We start from the raw sequence: 21,745 nt of genomic DNA, 5'->3' as shown, positions 1-21,745 counted from the left end.
ACAGTGTGCAAGCTTACTGTTTTCTAATTAGCAGCCAAGCAACCATATGAAAACTGAAAAGTATTTCACTCCTTTCCCCCCCATCACTTCCAGTGGTAGAGCATTGGGTTGGATACAGAAGGCCACAGGTTCAAATCCCCCCCCCACCAGGTGTGGCCACCCCCAGCCACCAAGTGTGACCTTGGTAATCGGGACAAAAAAAATGGGAGGGTTACAGCAGGAAAGGCATCCTGCATAAAAACACGTCTCAAATCAACATGCCGAACACGTTCCACTGTGGCGACTCCTGAAGGGACAAGGCGAAAGCCGTTGATCTTTTGACTTATTTCATAATATTTAAACTTTCCATTATTTAGTACACCCCAGTTCACATTTCTTTTTTATATCACTAATCACACCAAAAATAAGAAAATAAAATGTAAAAATCTTTTAGTTTTGAACTTTTAGTTTTTCACATAGCAGATGCCCCATTTCAAATAGCCCAGTTGTAAAGATATCTAATTGTATTGTATATTTTGACCTTCTCTAACTTTTTCTATAAATTTCTTTCCCTCCAAGGTTGTGGCTACAGCAATAGGACTTTCAGCTATTACACGTGATATACATTTTTCAACACAATTCACTAAAGGGGTTACTAAACTATATGGCTTTGGACAAAAATGTAAAGTTTCTTAATAAGCGTTCAGTGTATGTTGATCTGAAGTTACAAGGAGCCTTTAGCAGTCTGAGTTAGACAGGTATAGTCTCTCTGTTTGACTATCCCTCGACCTTACCAAAGCATGTCACCACTGTCCAGGGAGCTGTGCAGATATTTTTGCACACAACCAAATTCACCATCCTGTCCCACTTAACTTAAATTTAAAGTCCATTAGATACGGATCTCCTAATGGATTTTATGACCAGGATATAGGATTACATTAAGAAAAAACAGTTTAAATCTCTGGTTAAAGACAAATGGAAACATGTTTCTTTTCAAAGATTAAATTCAAGCATTAACACATTTTAGCAAAACTTCTTTTTGAATAGCTACTCGACAATGACTTTGAAGACATTTCAACTGTACCTTCTTTTGCTACATCTTGAGGGACGTTAGTAATGTTGAGGTCTTCAATGTCCAGCTGCCAGAGGTTGGAGAGCTGACCCAGCTCTGTTGGAAGTTCTCGTATTCCAGGATTACTGTCCCCAGAAAAAAGTATACAATTCAGATTAAAAGACAAGATATATAAACCTACCTATCAATTAAATGAAAAGGTGCCTTTTATATGACTTAAAATACTACTATTTTCACCAAATTGCACTTTTTAAACCTCAAGGACTTTCACTGAGCCTTTGAAGAGACAGTCTTATATGGAAACATGTGTTGCCAAAGTCATTTTTGGCAGCGACAGCAAATGTAGATTCATGACTTCCCAAAGAATTCAGTAAGTCTAGGAATGTGTTGTATAAAACAGCTGTAGCAGAAGACCACATAACAGCAGTGCTTCTCAGTAACTGCACTGATCCAAGTAGAAAGCCCATAAAAATGTGTTACTTTATATTTTTTTCCATAACATTTTACACAAAATGATATCCAACATCAGAAAGTTTTCCTCAGAGTCAATAACCAAAAGAGAAACCTTTAATTATCCACAGCAGTTCAGCTCCTCGTACTACCATCTGCAACAAATTTAACTGAAAATTGATGATGGCAGTTGTCTAAAACTAAAGCTCATGTGTAAGACCTTTGAAGTTTGAACCATCAACATTTATTTCTGTATACTTTATGAAAACTAAAGGTTTTTGGTTTACGTAGTGCAGGTGCTAAATATTAGCAGCAGTGTTGCCTATATAAATTATAATATTGATGATTTTATTATGTATTTCAATAAAGCTAATAAAGTAAAATTTAATCTTGTTTTTGTCAATCAATCAAAAAATCTAACACAGTTGGACAGAAAATAGCACCTTTCAAAATAATACTACAATCCTATTCACCAGTTGGTCCAAAGGTTTGGAAATAGGAGTAAGCGGATCTTACACTTCTGGCATCAATGCTCAGTCTGACCAAGAAAACAGTGAATTACCTCTAGTCGCTCTAACTATGGCTAAGGACACCAAAACTGAGCTACATTCTACATTTGTTTTTCAGACAAAGTCGTTAAAGCCACAAAATTTAATCAAAAATGCCAATGTTGTGATGCTTAAAGCGATGGAACTTTGCTGTGGCTGGGCCAGGAGGTAGAGCACAGTGCTGGTGCGGGACAGCCCAATTTATCCCTGGGATATCTATAAGGTTATAAAGTTAAATCTACAATATATCTTAGGAGCTTGAGTTATCATTATCTACAGAATTGTTGTGAGTATGGCTTCTGGTGTCAGGACTGCCTACGTTAAACCTTGGATTACACTATGGGAAACTATTCTAGCACCCAGAAATGTGTTTTACATTTGGATTTTAAGAACTGACTGAGACAAAAGTGTCCCCTAGAGACAAAATGACCCTAAGAAGAGACAAAAGACACAGACACATATATTATCAGTGTTCGGAGGACAGTGTGCAGGTGAAGGTTGGCAGACAGGGACAGCCACTCACTTGGAGAGGTAGAGCTCAGTGAGGCTTTGTAGACCACACACTGATTGGGGAACACTCTCCAGCAGGTTGTCATTTAGGAGAAGCACTTCCAGTGAATCTCGAAGAATCATGGGAAACTCTATGGGACACACTGCCAAGACAGCAATGCATGCACATTTAAACACACACACAGCAAGTACAAGTGGATACAGAGCCTAATCACTTCTACCGAGAATGGTTTATGGAGGTTGGGTGCATTTGTCCCGAACAGTTCCAAAGAAAAAGAAAAACTAAGCAGCAACTTCCACAGAATTAGACTGGAATTAGTGTTACATAATATATTTTGTAACAATTAACAACTAAATTCAAATGCTCTGCAAATAGGAAGTATAACTGAATCCTTTCCATTATATCAGAAAGAACTATACTTATGGAGCCACCAATTACTCCAGTAATTAGTAGTATTGTGTGACCTGAGGAATACGAGCAATTATGCTAATATGTTACCAGACCCAATGGGGTATAAATGATCCTTGATATTCAAGTTTGAAAGGTCAATACGACATAGCACGAAGGCAGACTGTTCACCAGGATGTTGAACACAATTTAAAAGAAATAGTTTGGAATATTTTAAGATTGTTTAAATTTTATACAATTGACTACAACTACTAATACTTTGCATCCTCTTTTGCTGAAATGGCAAAGAAAGTAAAATAAAGAATGTGACCAGAGTGACCTGTGAAGTTTCATATGATTTCACATATGATTTTCCCCCTCTTTTTCTGTGCAATAACTGAATTCTTTCACTTCTTTCAGTTATACAAACTAAACGATAGTAATTGGTCTAACTAACAAGTATTTTTCTTTTTCCATTTGTGTAGAAACATATGTTCTTGCACATCATGAAGTCTGAAGTAGAGCAGTGAGCTGGGAAGAAAAGTCCTGCACGCGGTTACTTATTGTAAAATGTAAGTAAAATGTTTAATCTAAAAAATATTAATGAAGTCTTTCCAATGTATGCCACTTATAAATGCACACACTCTATATAGACAAGGTTAATTAACAACTACATAAACAGTGCTAACTAAACTAGAATAAACACTGCTCAAAAAAAGTTAGTGAATAGCAAAAATGGAGAACAATGAAGGAGGCTATTGCAATAAGCAATAGCATTTACCAACTGAGATAATGAATAGAAACCAAACGCTGCTACATAACAACTCTACTGGGTTTTTGGTTCAAACTGTTTTATATAGATAAAGCAGATTTACCAGGGTCTGGGTCCCTCCTGTTCCATGTAGTCAGAAAGGCCAGTCTCCTTAATCTTGGCCCTTCTTCGGTTCTAAAAAACAAACAAAAAAAAAACACAAATACATACACAGGGGAAAGATAAATTGTTAAAAAAGGTAAACTGCTTGTGTTTATAAAGTGTACAAAAAAGAGAAGAAATATTACATAATATACATAATAATACAACATATTAGACAGAAGAAACAGAAACTCCATCTTAGGGAAATTATGACATAGTATGTAACATTTTAGAAAATATTAAGCATCATTTATTTTAGTTTTAAGCAACAACAAGTACTTCTACTCAAAAGGGATGTAATGATTCTTAAAATAAGCTTTGCACAGATATTTCAGCACTAAGTCAAAATATCTGACCAATTAATAATGAGAACATATTAGTCCCTTTAAATTTGTATGTAATTAAGTGATGGAGGTTAAACAAAAAGCTTGTCTGTCACTTTTGAAAGAATTCACACTCCTCCAATTTTCTGCAGACTTAACACCATCCAAATTAACATAACCCATTAAAACTAAGCTAAAACATTATTAAAAAATATTTTTTTTTTAATTCTGTAAACAAACCCTCCTATACTAAAGTATTTGGAATGAGGAACAGATCAGGGCTAAACACAGCATAAACAGCCCTGAGCTTTCTGCAGAGATAGGAGTAGCTGGCAAAAGGATGACCATCAATCAGACCTTTACAACAGAGTTGTTAGACTGAAGCCACAGCCCATGTGGAGTTTGCAAAATGGCATTTACAGACTGAGAGCTCCGGTCTGGTCACAAACTTAAGTGGGAATTACACCCTTAATTATTGTTTTATAGTAAGTGGATTTGAAAATGAAAGTGATTAACATCTCCACATCACAGCATTCAAACATAAACACAAACACACAATAGTTTTCTTCTGCTTCCTGATATTACTTATCCTTTACTGTGTTTGCTTCTGGATATCATAAATGAATATTATCTGTTGCATATTACATTTACAGTTGTAGCTACATGATATACAGTATGTAAGCTATGTATCATGTATCACAAACTTTCCCTAAAGCTGACTGACATACTTTAAAAGTGCATAAGAGGTTTACAAATAAGGCTATAGAACTCCAGTGGAGTTGATCAGTAGCTAATTCTAATAGCTAACTCAAGCAGATCATGTATAGACACACTAAAGCAAGTATCTGTGTGTGTGGACTTACTTGCCCAGCTGGTTTCTGGAAAGATCAAGGGTCCTGAGCTGAGAGCATTTCCACTTGCTCGGAGGGGGAAGTGTTACAATTTGATTCCCACACAATTTCAATGAGACCAAAGCCTGATGAAACCAGAGTTAGATAGAGATGTAAAAGACAATTTTATACTTTTCTTCGGTGCCCTATGAGGTGCTTGCTGAGTTGTGCCCTCACTGGGAAAACAATACTCAAAATATGTAAAAATGGGTGAACGTGTTAAATTCTCTGAATGATGTTTCTTGCAGTAGAGCCAGTTGTACCAATTATCCTTACAGTTTTATTCTTTTCCAAGTTCAAGTTTGGGTCTTTTTCTCTGGCGTGTTGGTACAGTATGCTGTACTGATTTAACATTTCTAAAGAATAACAGATCCAGGTGATGGTTCCTACCTCTAGCTCAAATATGTATGAGGGAAGTTCCGTCAGGTTGTTTTCTGAGAAGTCAACTTCCTGCAGCTGAGTCTTCCAGAAGATGGAAATAGTGTTTGGAAGATTCTCAATCGCATTGAAAGAAGCTTTACATTGCTTCTGTAAGGAAGGAGAAAGAAAAAACATTTATACTGTGTATTGAGTGTGTTTGTGTGTGTGTGTCTGCGCACGCGCGTATCTTTTGCCTACTGAAGACCTTTTGGTAAAGTTTGGGGGTGTCTAAATGTGAAAGCCTTTTTAAGGATTAAGGCTAAAGCCTGTTTCACATATAAACTATGGACAATGTCAGAATAAAACACACTAATGTTGAGGTTAAAGACAGCCCCCACGAGGCCCTGAGACAGCTGTTTGTTGAGGTGGTAGAGGTAGGCATTTTTCTCGACTGGTTAGGGTTAGGAAAAGATACTGGTCAGGGCTATTGTAGTTTTGGTTAGCAAAAAATGTAGGAGTTTTTGAGAGATAGTTTATAGTTTGTGAGACGCATCATCATTAGTGTACCTCATGATCATTGGGTGATTCAGCCATTACCACCAGACAACCTTACCCGAGGAAGGCCCAGCTGGGGTTGATCAAGTCCCTGGGCGTGTCTCATAGCCAATTAGGTAATAGTTTAGATCCAGTAGGCTGAGATTAGACTTTTCACTTAGAGTTTTGAGTTTTGGAAATAGCTTGTCTCTAGTATTTCCAGATGGTGACCCAGATGTGAGTTAAGGGTCCCCACAGTGGATCATCGTCCGCATGCTGATTTGGCACAGTTTTTATGCCGGATCCTTCCTGACGCAACCCTTCCCAATTTCTACAGGGCTTGGACCAGCACTGCACAGCTGGGGAGAGGAATGGGCTGTTCAGTGTCCAGTGGGTTTAGTGTCTTGCCCAGAGACACTTCGACCGAGGATCGAACCACTGACCCTGTGGTCCGTAAACCACCAACTGAGCTACAGCCGTGTAAGTACCTTTATTTTTCATTTTATTATTTAATTTCATTATACATATACAACTACATTAATAAGTGGAAGTTCTCAGATGATGTAGTAAGTGTACTTTAGCAGAAAGTTAAAAAGTCCTAAAGTCAATTCTAGAGGGGCTTAATGGGAAGAAAAGGTCAACTTAATTGGAGGAAGAGGTTTTAAGGTAAATTGTTCAGGAGTAACATGGTAATAACTGCATCCTTTTCATCACAATGTGCCAGTGCCATGTAGACCCATGTAGTCATCTCAAGGTACTTAATTAAGTAAAGACCATATTTTCTTTATAAATGATAAAGAAAATCTCGGACTCTTTAAAATCAGAACACAGTAACACAGACCTGACAATATTTTAAGACAATTTATACATTAAGTACAGGTAATTCCAAAAGGTTCACATACTTTTTCTTTAAGTATATAGTTAAAAGTATATTAAACTCTGTAATCGAAAAAACTCAATATAGTAATACTAATACAACAGCAACACCAGGGTTCTTACCAGTGGACAAGCCCAGGGTTCAGGGAAGGTGCTCAGTTTGTTCCTGCAAACATTGAGGATGCTCAGGGATTTCAAACAGTGCATGACTCTTATGGGCAGACTGCTCAAACTGTTATCAGACACATCCAGCTCTTTCAACTTACGAAGACCAATCCAGTTAGTAGCTGACAGAATGGAAGAAAGAAAGAACACAAGTCAAAATTAGACCCAAACATATGACAAACAACCTGTTCATTTTACAGGCAAAAAATTCTCTAATGTCCTATTCTTTTGCTTTTTAAGACAGCATTTCATTTATAGGGAGCTTTCAGAATTCCGTGTCAAACTGATGTGATGTAGCTACTCCCCATTTTCCTATTCTTCAATTTTCTGCATAAATTGGGGTCATGAGATGTGATTTGATCATCAACAAAGTCACAGATATCAACTAACACAATATTTCTAAGCTAATGAAACATAAACATTTACATAATAATATTTTATGTCTTTATTAAACGCACCCATTAAAAACAGAGTGATGGTGGAAAATGTAATGTCAACAGTGCTTTATTTGCTGGTTGAAGCATCTTTAGCATAATCACTTTAGGTTCTATTGATAATAGAACACACACACTGTTAAAGTCTCAAGAAGTCAAGAAGATAGTTCTAAATCACACCTCCATCCTCGTTTTATTGATTGGACTTTGATTGGTTTTTGATCTTTTTGTATGTTTAATTGCTATGTTGAATCAAGATCATTGCTGTCTTTTTTTGGCTTTGAAATATTTTTGTTAATATCTGTGCCTTTGTTAAAAGATCAGATCACATTTCATGACCAATTTATGCAAAAAAAATAAAATAAAATAACAGTTAAATTAAAAAAGTGAAAAATGAAAACGTGATACATGGTCTGCACTTATACAGCGGTTTTCTACCTACTCAATGAACGTTGAATGAAATGATGAATGGTAGTCAATGAACATCATTAGATCATGTGTCGTTTGATGGTTCCTTTGGTCTGCACTACCTAAAAGCGCTTTACACTACTTCTCATTCACCCATTCGTACTCACAATCACACACACACTCACACACCAATGGGGGTTAACATTGACCAGGAGCAACTAACTTGGGGTTCAGTGTCTTGCTCAAGGACACTTCAACATGTGAATGGAGAAGCCAGGGATCATATCAACAACTGAGGGATTAGTGGACGACCACTCTACCTTCCTGCGCCACAGTTGCCCCAGTTGAAGTACATATGCTTTACAGTAATATTTGAGCATAGGTTAAGTTGGAACGTACTGGTAGGAATGTCAAACAGGACTGTGAGCTGGTTCTTGGCAGCGTAAAGTCTCTGGATGTGGGTTAGATGGAGCAGTCCAGAGGGCAAACTGGTGAGCTGGTTCTGGGAGAGATTTGCTTCCAGTAAACTAAAGCACAGGAAAGAGACAGGCTGAAAGGGTGAGAACTGACAGTACAATCTTAATCAGACAGAGTTATATCAGTCCTTTGTAGTGACCCGCTGGTCTGCAACAGTTGGTCATAAAATGCGATCTGACCATCATCTCACTCACAAACATAGACAAACACAAACCCAAATCAGTTCATTATAAACTGGTGAAACATCCCACAGCAAGAACTGTGATTCATGCCTGCACCTGTCTGAAGCTCTAACTGATCTATGAGGTTTTACCTTTTTACTCTAAGCCATAACTACGAGTAGGACTGGCAGAGCTAGATAAAAAAAGATGATCTCAAGAATAGCATAATCTGATATACATTGTTGGGCACAGATAGGATAGGTCAAAACTAATATAATATAATATAATATAATATAATATAATATAATATAATATAATATAATATACAGCATACTAATACAGGGCTTTTAACAGGGGATAGATAATTGCCATTATGCTAAACATACTTACCGGTTTACCAACTCTGATACTTGACACATTTATGTTTCAATAACATTTTGAGGCCTGATTAACTAAATCTAGATTAAGAGGAGTTGGGAATTGATGTCCCAAGGAGAAACATCCTTCAGCCAGACAGCATTCATAAAAAGAGATTCATAGTTCTGAAACACTCTTCCACTAAATAAACCACATAAGTGAGTCTTACCATTTCTTTACACACAACCTTCAAACCAAGACGTAACCAGACCTGCTATCACACCTAGTCAGTGACTGCTTTGCCTGGCTTTTTGTCTTTGTAATGGGATTTGATGCTATTTTAACAACCTGTTCTGGCCGTTCACTTTAAATAGTTGTCTCTGCTTTTATGGTTATGGCTTAGTAGCTAAAAACTTCACAGTTCCTTGTGGAACATTGTTGGAGTTAAACTTGTATCTCTGGTATTAAAGTGCAGTGCTTGCCACTATCCTACTGTTATACAACTCTCTCCATGTCTGTGGATCTCTGTATCACATCATTCATTCTCAAAACCAGTTTCAGGGGCTATAATCCAAACATCAAATGTTTAGTTGTATGAAAAAGTCATATAATCACTTTACGACCCACTTTAGAGACAGAGACACAATCAATAATAAAAAAAAATCTTATGTTCATCACATCATCTGACAAAGTCAACATAAACACAGGGTTATGACAGGAGTTGTGTGATAGATCAGATCAAAACTAGCGTTCACCAAAAAAGCTGTTAATGCATCCACAAACAGGAGGATTCACTACTGTGGACTGAGGATGGGAAAGCTATTGTGCAAAGCCTGGTGGCTGAAATGAGAACTACAGGTTGGATTTTATGACCCTGGTGCATCGTTCAAACACACTGCATTGACGGAACACCTGTACTAGGTTACCTGGAACATACTGTAATGATATAGTACATTAGTTTAAAGTCCTACATCTGTAAACCCTTCTGCTTTTACTACAATGTTTGTCTTTACCATTTTAGGCTTTTTATTTAGCCTTTTGTTTTATTTATTTTTCTCATATCTTATCTTACTCATAAATAAAAATAAATAAAAATAAAATACTGATGCATTATAATAATATAATTATAAAATTGTTCAGCAATCTACAAGTATTGCTGGTATTTTAAACTTTTCCTATTCCTCATCTATGTCCCTTTATAGCAGGTAAAGTTGTGCTTGGAAGTTCTTAACACTGCTACACTACTAACCACTATTACTGTGATAATTAATGTGTGATTTATCTGAAATTTAAAAAAAAATGATTATAATTTGCTGAGTTGTCTGAATCCATAGTGTTAGAAGTAACTATATTTCTAGAGATAAATAATAAGATAAATTTAGGTCAGAATTGTACTTTTTTGCTTTTGACTACTACTGTTTTTAATACTACTACTAAGAATACCAATGGTAATATTAATACTACTAATACAATTAATAATACTGGTAATTCCTAGCAGAAGCAGCCAGTTTCTTTCTACATCTGGCCTGTGAGTTTAGTGCAGCTTGTGTATGGACCTGTAAAGATCAGTCAGAGTGTAAAGACCTCTTTATTATTTAATAGTATAGTGTACTACCAAGCACTTGATACTGAGGAAGTTCCTTTGTTTTAAAAGGACAATTTGACTTCTGAAACTTTGCTACTTAGTAAACAATGCTTGGCTGGAACAAATGACATAGCTTTGACCTCCAGTAATTTTTGACGAGGACACAGTATGTGCTTTAATTCACACTGCGAGGGCTGGGAGGCTGCAGACCAGGCAGTGTCCATGCTCACTCCTGTCCAGGAGTATTTTTCACAGCTGCAACTAGACCAATTAAGGATCAATGAGTAATAGTGATTGATTTCTATAATCATTGTAAACTTCACTCAGTGATTAATATCAGGACTATTTTACAATATAGTTTAGGTAGTTAAAAGGATAAGAGACCTATTATATATGACTTTGTTATTGTAGAAGTAAATTATGAATTTTAACTGTGTTTTCACTTCATTAGTTTCACCACATCAGTACCATGTGTCCACTCCCATGTCGATAGTATTAAAAGTTGAAAAATGTCCCTTAACATCGGCGATTACAAATTGTAATCGATTGACCACATTTAACAACAAATGAACAACACACAACTAATGTAATTAACTAGAAGACCTCATTACCAAAATGGAGGGGACATATTAGCAGGCAATGTGTGGTAATGTATTTATCACAGCTGCATCTAGATTTGACAAAGTCCTGCCATGCTTGCTGTACCTGGTGCAGATAACTTCCTGGGAGTTGTAAGCAGAAGGAAGCTCATTGAGCAGATTGTCGGAAAGATCGAGAGTTTGCAGACGCAGGAGACCCCAGGGAACCACAGATGGCAGAGAAGAAAGGCTGTTGGATGACAAATCCAGGTGTGTGATACGTGAAGAGAAATCCATAAACCAGTCTAGCTCCAACCAGGGCAGCTGCAGACCACTCCAACACACACTGAAAGACTGCACACACAGAAGGTAGATCAAGAAAATAAACTCCCAGGTCTATCTTTAACAACTTAGACTCTCTCTCTCTCTCTCTCTCTCTCTCTCTCTCTCTCTCTCTCTCTCTCTCTCTCTCTCTCTCTCTCTCTCTCTCTCTCTCTCTCTCTCTCTCTCTCTCTCTCTCTCTCTCTCTCTCTCTCTCTCTCTCTCTCTCTCTCTCTCTGTGTGTGTGTGTGTGTGTGTGTGTGTGTGTGTGTGTGTGTGTGTGTGTGTGTATATATAATTCCTGTTTAACAATAATGCTCTCATCTGACAGACTTACATTTACTGGTTCACATGTACAGAAAAACATCTTTGTTTTCAGAGCACTGACCTCTTTTCCTTCTATGTTGGTGTCCTGTAATCTGAGTCTCAGGAGTTGTTTGCTGAAATCTGCATGGTCCATCAAGGTGTACGAGGAGAAACCTGCACCGTTTTGCAGCAGGAACTGGGCTATATCCACATTGCCTGGAACACAAGACACTTTACACTTTACACTTTTGTTATACATCACAAAGTATACTTTTTATGAGTACTGCCCAAGAACTACTGGATATGAAATGTTTTGCATGTTTTTAAAATGTGTCAAACAAAGACTCTGTCATGGCTCACTGAACTGTTATTGGTCAGCCTGAGCTAGTCCCATTTTCCAAAACAAGTGAGGACTATAGACACTAGGGTCCCTAGAAAAACAATAACTGGTGACTAAATGCTAATAGTGTTTCATTCTGTGAGATGAGACAAGGTTTATCAACATTATTGTGTGTCACAAAGTAAATGATGAGTACACACGCATGATGCATCTTTATTGTTTATGCGTGGTATTATCCAGTTAAAGGAGTTTTTCCTTCCACTTTTGCCCAATGCTTATTGGTATCTTATCTGGTATTGTTTTTTCTGCTTTCTGCTGACAGTCTACACTTATTCATTGTAAATTTTAACCATTATGTTGGTGTACAGAGACAAAATCATTGAAATTATGGCATTGTCCAAATATATATGGACCTGCCTGTATCTATGAAACACAAATGCAAATGTTTTTGAGGGCAATGTATCTATAAAGCAACTAGTCCAAAATTTAGTCCTCGTGTTCCTGTTGTCTGCTGTGTATTCATGTCCACCTGCTTGTGCAGCAGCATAAAGTGGCAGCCCAGTGATGATGGCAAACTCATCGCTGTGGACGGCACAGTCCTTGGCATCAGCATCGTAACTGTTGACCAGCAGCTGGACGACATTCAGGTGACCCTGCTGGCAAGATGTGGCCAGCATCCAGTTTAACAAGTCTCTTCTCAGACATGGACCTGAGAAGCAGCCCAAGATAAAACATCAGTGACAGGAGATGCTTTTCACTATTAACTCCTACACTTTGACACGCTCAGAAAGGAACTGTAAAAATACTGTATATAACTTTTCATTATGACCTTCAATCAGTGCGCTGGGTCTTAGCTAAGAGTCCAAGACGTTTTGTTTTGACTTTTTTATTTTCTCATTTATTATTCATTACTGATAGGATGGTCAAACCTATAGAAAAGGTATTCTATTTAATATATACACTATATACATGTTTAGCATAGAGGGATTATAAAGAGTAAATAGTGTAACAACAGTTATTAGAGAGGATAGAGAAGACAGTATTTTACAAAAAACTAAATTTATCATTGTAAATATATGCATTTAGATTCAGTTGAGTATCAAACATAACTCTATAATATGAACAAAATAAGCAAGTTTCATAATTCAAGAAGCTCAGGGAAATAATCAGAAATCACAAGCGTATTGTGCTTGTGCGGTAAGCGTATTGCATCACTTCCTGTTTCTGCACAAATCCTGTGATTTGGGATCCAACATTCATAGGTTTGCAGGCGTCACAAGAGAAAGATTTTTTGCTGTATTTTCCAAATTTAAAGCAGCAGAGGCTCAGATATTTTTACATTTACTCCCTACATGGTTTTAAGATCCAAAAACGGTGAACCATAAAGTCCACATCCTAATGCAAAGTTTTTGTAATTCTTTTTTTTCTCCTAATCCAGACCAATTCTGAGGACAGTATATATCATTAGTACTACTTTGTCAGACAGACTTGATAGTTGCTCCTATAGTACAGTATACAGTACATGCTTAGTGCTTAGCACAACTAGTTAACACTGAAAAAGCCACTATCTACTCTGAATAGAGTAAAACGTTGACTTGGACTGACTTTTTTTAGATGCTGTGTTTCCCACTACTGCTGGAAAGTTACACCACAGCTATATTTATACCAGGTGAACAATGGCTATATGGTTATTTACTTAAACAACCCATAACCCATCACGTAACTGCAGCGTGCTCTGGTTAGCGTCCATCTAATAAAGATTTCCAGTAAATTGGAAAATTCCACTGGAGCGTATTGTGCTTTAAGTAAAGGGATGAAAGGGCTCTGACCTTCTATAAAACGGAGTAACATGGTCAACATCATAATTTTGTTTAAGTTTGATTTTGACTTAGAAATAGTTCAGAATGTAAGAATGAAAATATCACATATAATCTGCTTCCTGTTTGTCCTACTCCAAATGCTGTAAATACTGAACTGTTTCTTTTAATATTACCAGGTATTGAATCCAGTAGCTCTTTGACCAGGTCGGCATGCCCACAGTTTGCTGCTAGGATGGCTGGGTGGCTGCTGGATGGCTCCTGGGGCACAGGGATACGGGCTTCTTTTATGAGGTAACACACACTCTCCAGATCACCATGCTGAGTGGCCACAGACAGGAGACGCACCTATAACAACACACACACACACACTATGAAAAAAATCTGTGACTAGCAAAAATAGGCAAAGAATAGTTTTTTAGTCTTACTGGTTAGATTTGGTGAGGATACTGTTGTTCCAGGTATAGATATGTTTATACTACAATCCTTTAAACACATTCACTGCACTCAGGTGACCTCCATTTAAATAACCGTGTGTCTGTAAATACAAACTGGCTGCACCAGTGATGATTTAGGTGACTTGCTGAATAACAGCCAAATTAAATTGATTGATTCAATGTTGTATAAAAAAAACTTAAGTGAAAACTTCCAAGGGGGTTCAGACGATTACCCATCAAAACTTTATTTCTTTGGAGAAAAAAAAAGGTTTTATCTTAAATATAAGAAGTGTTTATAAAATCTCTCCTCTGTCCCCACTTCACTACAGACCTTTTTTAATATCTATATACAAAGGTATTTTGGGATTTGGCCTCTTATTAGATAAGTTCCTGTGGAGAGCAGACAGGAAATGTAACGGAAGAGAGGGGGGATGACCTGCAGCAGGTCACCTGAATCTGGGACGCTGCAGCCATGTGGCAAGTGCTCAAACTATCTGGCTTTCCAAGTCCTTAACACAAAACAGATTCTTAAGAATGAATTGATTCCTAGCATTCCTAACACTAACAAATAACATAAAAAACTCTAGCACAGTAACATATGCAGTAACACAAGATATACATATTAAAACTAACTGATGATGGATAAAAAAAACACTGCATATGCATATTACAGCCTATGTGAGAGCCTAATAGGAGCCTTTTATACTTTTGCTGGCCGGCTGGCTGAATGGCTGTTGCACCTATCAAACATTCAGGTGCCTCCATGAGAAGAGTTTTAGGTTTAAACAGTAGGAGTCATTGATGTAAATGAAGACATAGGTTGTTGTACACAGTAGTTTTGGTAACTATTTCAGCACACTGATCACAATTGTGAGGGACTGGTTTTTCTGGTTGTACAGAAGTAAAGTCCCATGTTTCTTCCTCTAACACTGCCAATTTCCATAAATATTTCAATAATGACAGAGAAGTTGCCTTTATCAAAATACAGATAATGCCACAGTATGTCAAACTATGTCAAAATCCTTTAACATCAAGACAAAATCCCAACTTGTCCTAGCGCCTGCAATAGCTTTTCAGCCACTATTGCTGTCTCCTAATGTTAATAATAAAGACAATACATCATTCACCAAGGCTGATAATGTTGAATGTTGACAAGTGCATGAAGAAAGCAGATTTATTTTACAGACATGCCTTCAGTTTGTTAAATGGTAAATGGCCGCTTAGCGCTTTTATCCAAAGCTTTATAATGGTTCTTCTCATTCACACACAAACACAAACACAAACACAAACTGATGACAGTGGCTGACCTTGTACTCAGGTGCTCACCCTGGTAGGTCAGGTTCTGCCTCCTGCCAGGAGGAAGCCACGAGGGACCGGGGATCGAACCACTGACCCTGTGGTGCATGGACAACTGCCTCACAAGCTGAGCTACCTCTGTTTGCCAATGTTAAAGCACAGAGTCCTTTACCAATTGTTTCTGTGAGACAGCTCCGGGACTGTCTCATATGCAGTGAGAAGACAGTCCCAAAAGGGGGGCATGAGACTGCAAGACATTACATACTGTGCAGTATCTCAGTTCGATGCTGCGCTGTTCAAATGTGTGGTCAGATTTGCAGCTAATTAGCTTCACACATGCATTTCACTTTGTCTCGTCGTTGTCTTTTTTGAAGCCTCACTTTTCAGTGTTCACTGGGGTCAGACCATGTTGTACGTTATAATGTTAGCCATCAGGGTTGAATATTTAATATTTAAAAAAAAAAAGGAATTGTTTTACTTCACAGTAAAGCAGAAGTAATGTTAAGATGTTGTTTCCCTGTGCACAGGTCGGCAGGAGATGTGTGATTTTGTGACAATGCAGTGTTTCTGTCACAGTGTTTGTGTTTCACTTGTTGGCTTTTACATCAGTTTATCTGTAGATGTGTGAAAAACTATACATGTAATTTCTGCCTGCCCCAATTTCCAGAAGGTTTACCAAAATACGAACCCATTTTTGGCTGTAAGTATTACAAAGATATCAAATATCTAAATGTAAGCTCAGACACTGGATTGTACTTTTGATTGTAATTTTGAAAAATTCATTTTTTCATTGGATTCAACCCAATGTCCCAACTTTTCTGAAAATTGGGTTTTTATGGCTGGTTTATGGATTTTAAAACCATGTAGGGAGTAAATGTTAACGAATAATGCAACCATATTAGCAATAAAGAAAAGAAACACTTATGAGAGTCAAGAGAATTTACATGGTTCTGTTCTTTAGTATAAAATGTATCAAACAAACTCATCGAAGTGCATGATGGGATGGAGCCCAATGTGATGCTGCATTAGCACAAATCTACTGATTATTGCACTATTTGACATAGTATGCATCCTCACCGACATGGTCGTGGTAAAAAAAATAAATAGAAATTTGGAAACACATTAAACACATTATTTACATATCACAATACAATTTACTAACAGCATCAAGTGGCCAAACTAAACCTGCACTTTCATCTATCACCTTCATGAAGGAGGACTAATTGTAGGACTGATGTCTTAGACAGAATTAGCTCTATCATGGTGCACCTACTTGATAAACTGGTATTTGTTGAAAATGTTCGTAAAATAAAAGCAGCATATCACTAAAACCTTAGATTCTACTCTGCATAACAGAATCTGCATTCAACAGTATGATGGTCTGTATATGTTGGGTGTACTCACCCTGTCAATGTGGGGCATCCCTGCGCTGCACTCCACGCAGCAGGCCTGTTGGATCAGCTCTTTTGCAACATCCTCATTTCCGCTGTCATACGCTGCCTGGATGTTCTCCAGTGTGGGAGAAGGAACCACCGTGGACCCGTGCCCCATGCCCTCCACCATTGATGCCTTTGCTCCCATTTCCTCCCCGCTGCCTAAAAGCAGAGGACAGGCCCAGAGGAAAAACATTGGTCAAAGGGCGATTAAAAAGAATATTTGTCTGAAAGAATGGGATCACGTAGCAGTATGCTGCAAGAAGAACACATTGTGTCTTGCTACCAGTCTACAGCCTGCTACTAAGATTTACCATCTCATTAAAGAATGCTTTCACGGCATGAACTACAGTACAGCTGAATGAATATTTGCACACTGAAGTATTAGACTCTGGTTGCAGGTAAACTGAAGATTTGACGCTGAACTTGCATCACACACATAGTTTTTTAAAAGAAAAAACTAATACTAAAGCTCTCCGTGATGCCAGAACAGCATATTATTCATCATTAATAGAAGAAAACAAGAACAACCCCCGGTTTCTGTTCAGCACTGTAGCCAGGCTGATTAAGAGCCATAGTTCTGTTGAGCCTAGGTTTACCTTAACTTTGAGCAGCAATGACCTATGACTTTCTTTACTAGTAAAATTGTAGCCATTAGGGAAAAGATTCACCAGATCCTCCCTACAAATATTACAGATAGATCTTCATGTACAACAGCTCTAGAATCCTCAATAAGGCTGCAATCCATCTTAGACTGCTTTTCACCCATAGATCTCACTGAGCTAAGTTCAACTATCGCCTCCTCAAAACTAACAACATGTCTTTTAGACCCTGTTCCAACCAAATTGCTTAAAGATGTTCTACCTTTAATAGACACGTTCATATTAGATTTGATTAATCTATCTTTAGAAACTGGCTATGTACCAAAGGCCTATAAAGTTGCTGTAATCAAACCATTACTTAAAAAACCTTGTCTTGATTTAGCCAACTATACACCAATATCAAATCTCCCGTTTATTTCTAAAATCCTTGAAAAAGTAGTTGCAAAACAATTATGTGATCACCTTTACAGGAATAATTTGTATGAAGATTTTCAGTCAGGATTTAGAGTTCATCACAGTACAGAAACAGCACTGATAAAAGTCTCCAATGATCTTCTCCTGGCTTCAGATAATGGACTTGTGTCCGTACTCGTCTTACTAGACATTAGTGCCGCATTTGACACCATTGACCACAACATTTTATTACAGAGACTAGAACATGGATTTGGGATTAAAGGAACCACATTACATTGGTTTAAATCTTATCTGTCAGACAGATTCCAACTTGTTCATGTTAATGATGACTCCTCTTTATGCACCGAAGTTAGCTATGGAGTTCCACAGGGCTCTATGTTAGGACCAATACTTTTTAATATGTACATGTCACCTTTAGGCAAAATTATTAGGAAACATTCCATAAACTTCCACTGCTATGCAGATGATACCCAGCTCTATTTATCTGTGAAACCAGAACATACTAACCAATTAGTCAAACTTGAAGCATTTCTAAAAGACATAAAGACCTGGATGTCCTACAATTTCCTACTTCTAAATTCAGACAAAACTGAAATCATCCTCTTTGGGCCTAAAAACATGAGAAATATGCTGTCTAACAATATAGTTACTTTAGATGACATAACTTTGGCCTCCAGTACTGCGGTGACTCTCTAAAAAGCCTTCAATTAATCCAAAATGCTGCAGCAAGAGTGCTGACTGGATAAGGAAAGAGAGATCATATTTCACCTTCACTAGCTTCTCTTCAATGGCTTCCCATTAAATCTAGAATAGAGTTCAAAACCCTCCTCCTTACATACAAAGCTCTTAATGGTCAAGCTCCATCATATTTAAAAGATCTCATAGTTCTGTATCGCCCGATTAGGCCAATTCGATCCCAAAATACAGGCCTACTTGTGATTCCCAGAGTTTGCAAAAGTAGAATGGGAGGCAGAGCCTTTAGCTATCAAGCTCCTCTCCTGTGGAACCAGCTTCCAATCCAAATTCGGGGAGCAGACACCCTCTCTACTTTTAAGACTAGGCTTAAAACTTTCCTTTTTGATAAAGTTTATAGTTAAAACTGCTCACTCAACCCTAACTAGCTTTTCTCTATACATTTATTTGTCACCACTGTATGCCATTAATTCTGTGTCCTACAACCTGTACAATGCTTTGTTGTTGCTTTTTCATTGTTTTGTTGTTGCTTTTCTTGTTGTTGTTTTGTTGTTGCTTTTTTCTTTTCTTTCTCCACTTTCCACTCACCCCAACCGGTCAAGGCAGAGGGCCGCCCACCCTGAGCCTGGTTCTGCTGGAGGTTTCTCCCATTAAAGGGAGTTTTTCCTCTCCACTGTTGCCTAGGGCTTGCTCAAGGGGGATTTGTTGGGTTGCTTCTACATACTTGTGTAGTCTGGACTTTATTCTGTAAAGTGCCTTGAGATGACTTTGTTGTAAATTGGCGCTATATAAATAAATTTGAATTGAATTGAATACTTGTCTAAAAAAATGGTTACATTCAATATTTAGCTATTATGCAATGAAGTAGTCAACTTTGTCAGAGCTGTTGAGAGAAAGGTTAAAGAGCACAAATATTTGAATTTACTAGTATTTTTTAATTTACAGGTTTGGAGGCCATCTTGAAGACATGAAATGAAAGAAGAAAAAGAAAGAAAGAAAAACATGCAACAGAAAGTTTTAAGAAGCTTATTTTTGAACACATGTTCTGGCCGCTTTTTCCCAGACCGAGTACTAATACTCACATTTTAGTTCTTACCAAAACTGTGGTGTACTAAAGTACTGAACTTTTGTGCATCTAGTATAAGTTGTTGGACAGTAAAATCCTCAACCCAGAATAGAATAAACTATTCTAAAACCTCCAAATTAGATCTGATTAAAAATAATGCCAAGTCCTGGATACCAATGACAAACTTTAGTTCATCTTATCAGTTTCCAACAAAGGCTACATACAGTATCTGCATGGATTCACGTAACTATTTGCCAGGACATGAAAATGGGGTCATCAAGACAACAGCAAATGTAATTTGTTTACATACAAGTTTGGATGCAGGGCCAACAATATAACCAACAAAATGTTGTGACTGCAGCAAATAACCAAATGTATGGATGGCTTTACTCAAGACACAATAAGGAGACATTAGCTTTTTAATTAGCTGAATGCACATAAAATCTGACTAAATTAAAGCAGCAAACCGTTCAGAAAGACAGTATTTGATGTCTTGCAGTCTCCTACAGCTAGGACTGTCTTCTCACTGCATAGGAGACAGGATAGCTCTTCATTTTAACATGCGCAGGCAAAGATCTAACTTCTACAGAACTAACCCATAAGTCATAAGTTTTAAAAAAAAAGGTTAAAAATTCTCTCAGTAATGCAAAAATCTCACATTCGTGTGGTATAACTCAACAAAAACAACAACAAAAAAAAGATATATTTGTTATTTAATCATCAGACCCTTTTAAAAACCTTAACCATTTTGGTTAAATAGGGAATTGATAAGAACCAGAACCAATAAGCAGAACCAGAGTCAGAACTGATAACATTTAAAAATAATAACCAACTAAGACCTTTAAAGACTGGACAGGTCACCATTAAACACAAAATTCTAGTTTTCTAGTCTCTGACAGTCTGGAAGCAGCTGATGACTAGCAGCTCTTAGTTAGACAACCCCGCAAATCTTTTGAGAAAGATTAATCTGCCAAAACAAACATGGTGCCAACCAGGGTTTTATAAATGAAGCAGCTTTTGCTGAAAAGAACAAAAAGAAACCAAAAAAAGACATATAACTCAAGATTTAAAATTAAAAAGAAAACTTCATGTACTGTAAAGCTCTAGGTACTGTAGGATCTATGATCAACCGATGTCACCTATAATTATTAAACATGTTTAAAATAATGGCAATGGGAATTACTGTTAATAGAGCTTTCATTCGGCTTTACTTTGCCACTTATCTTAAAACAGCTTAAACTTTGCAGGTAATGTGAGATTAGTGTAGTATTGGGTGCGGTTAAAGTAAATAAGAGCAGTAATGGACCGGATAACTAATAATGGTACTTGGACATCCCTACATCTTGGTGACCAAGCACAACCATAGAACCGTCTACAGGTGGTTTGGCTCATTTGAGGACCAAAGATGACATGAGAGAACAAAAACAATCTCTCCTCACTGAGGAAGCCTTGTGGCAAAGCTCTGCAAGCAGTTCAACAATGGAAACTGGATTGGAAAATGGAAAATGGATTTTAAGCAAACCGCTAATGGAGGCGAAGGCTGAGGACAGTGAATGAGGAGCTTATCGAGCTAGAAACAAATTACTTTGACAAGTAGTTAAAAAGTGATGTACAAATTGCAAAAGAGCACTGAGGTTGGTGGCGATTATGTGATTTTAGATTGAATTGCTGTTTCTCCATTATTTTGTTATATAGAGCATATTTTGGAATCCAAATTGTCAAATAAAAATTCTGTTAATATAAATTAGAAAAGAACTTGCGTGCACCTTATCAATGTCAAGGGGGGTGTCACGGCCATGAGTCTTAGTCTTGTTGCCTTGGTGATTGGTACTTCCTCACTCTGTTTTCCTCTCCTCTCCTCTCCCTGCCCATCTGCAATTAGTCTCATACTGTCTCGGTGAATAATCTGTCTCTGATCCTGAAAAGCCGCACCTAAGAGAATAAGGTCCTGTTCTAGTTTATGTTTGTTTTTTCTCCTGAGAATTCCTTTGCTAATTTTCAAATAACCTATG

At 37.4% G+C, this 21,745-nt stretch overlaps 1 protein-coding gene across 5 annotated transcripts in view; it reads right to left on the bottom strand.

Moving 5' to 3' along the window:
• lrrk1 (leucine-rich repeat kinase 1) overlaps positions 1-21,745 on the bottom strand; it is a 76,997-nt gene that overhangs the window by 42,916 nt on the left and 12,336 nt on the right. For all 5 annotated transcript variants that reach the window (XM_067493930.1, XM_067493955.1, XM_067493937.1 and 2 more), the window contains 12 exons: positions 16,930-17,120; positions 13,969-14,140; positions 12,505-12,684; positions 11,718-11,851; positions 11,136-11,362; positions 8,250-8,377; positions 6,967-7,130; positions 5,464-5,601; positions 5,047-5,159; positions 3,823-3,893; positions 2,573-2,702; positions 1,064-1,176 (listed from right to left, as the gene is read on the bottom strand). In XM_067493930.1, coding sequence (XP_067350031.1) covers positions 1,064-1,176; positions 2,573-2,702; positions 3,823-3,893; positions 5,047-5,159; positions 5,464-5,601; positions 6,967-7,130; positions 8,250-8,377; positions 11,136-11,362; positions 11,718-11,851; positions 12,505-12,684; positions 13,969-14,140; positions 16,930-17,120 — 1,761 coding nt within the window. The remainder of the gene's footprint in view (positions 1-1,063; positions 1,177-2,572; positions 2,703-3,822; positions 3,894-5,046; positions 5,160-5,463; positions 5,602-6,966; positions 7,131-8,249; positions 8,378-11,135; positions 11,363-11,717; positions 11,852-12,504; positions 12,685-13,968; positions 14,141-16,929; positions 17,121-21,745) is intronic.

The sequence above is a fragment of the Channa argus genome, chromosome 2 (genome assembly GCF_033026475.1).
Source record: "Channa argus isolate prfri chromosome 2, Channa argus male v1.0, whole genome shotgun sequence".
Classification (NCBI taxonomy): domain Eukaryota; kingdom Metazoa; phylum Chordata; class Actinopteri; order Anabantiformes; family Channidae; genus Channa; species Channa argus.
Note: the sequence above shows the minus strand (reverse complement) of the source record. Positions and strands in the feature narration are given on the sequence as shown.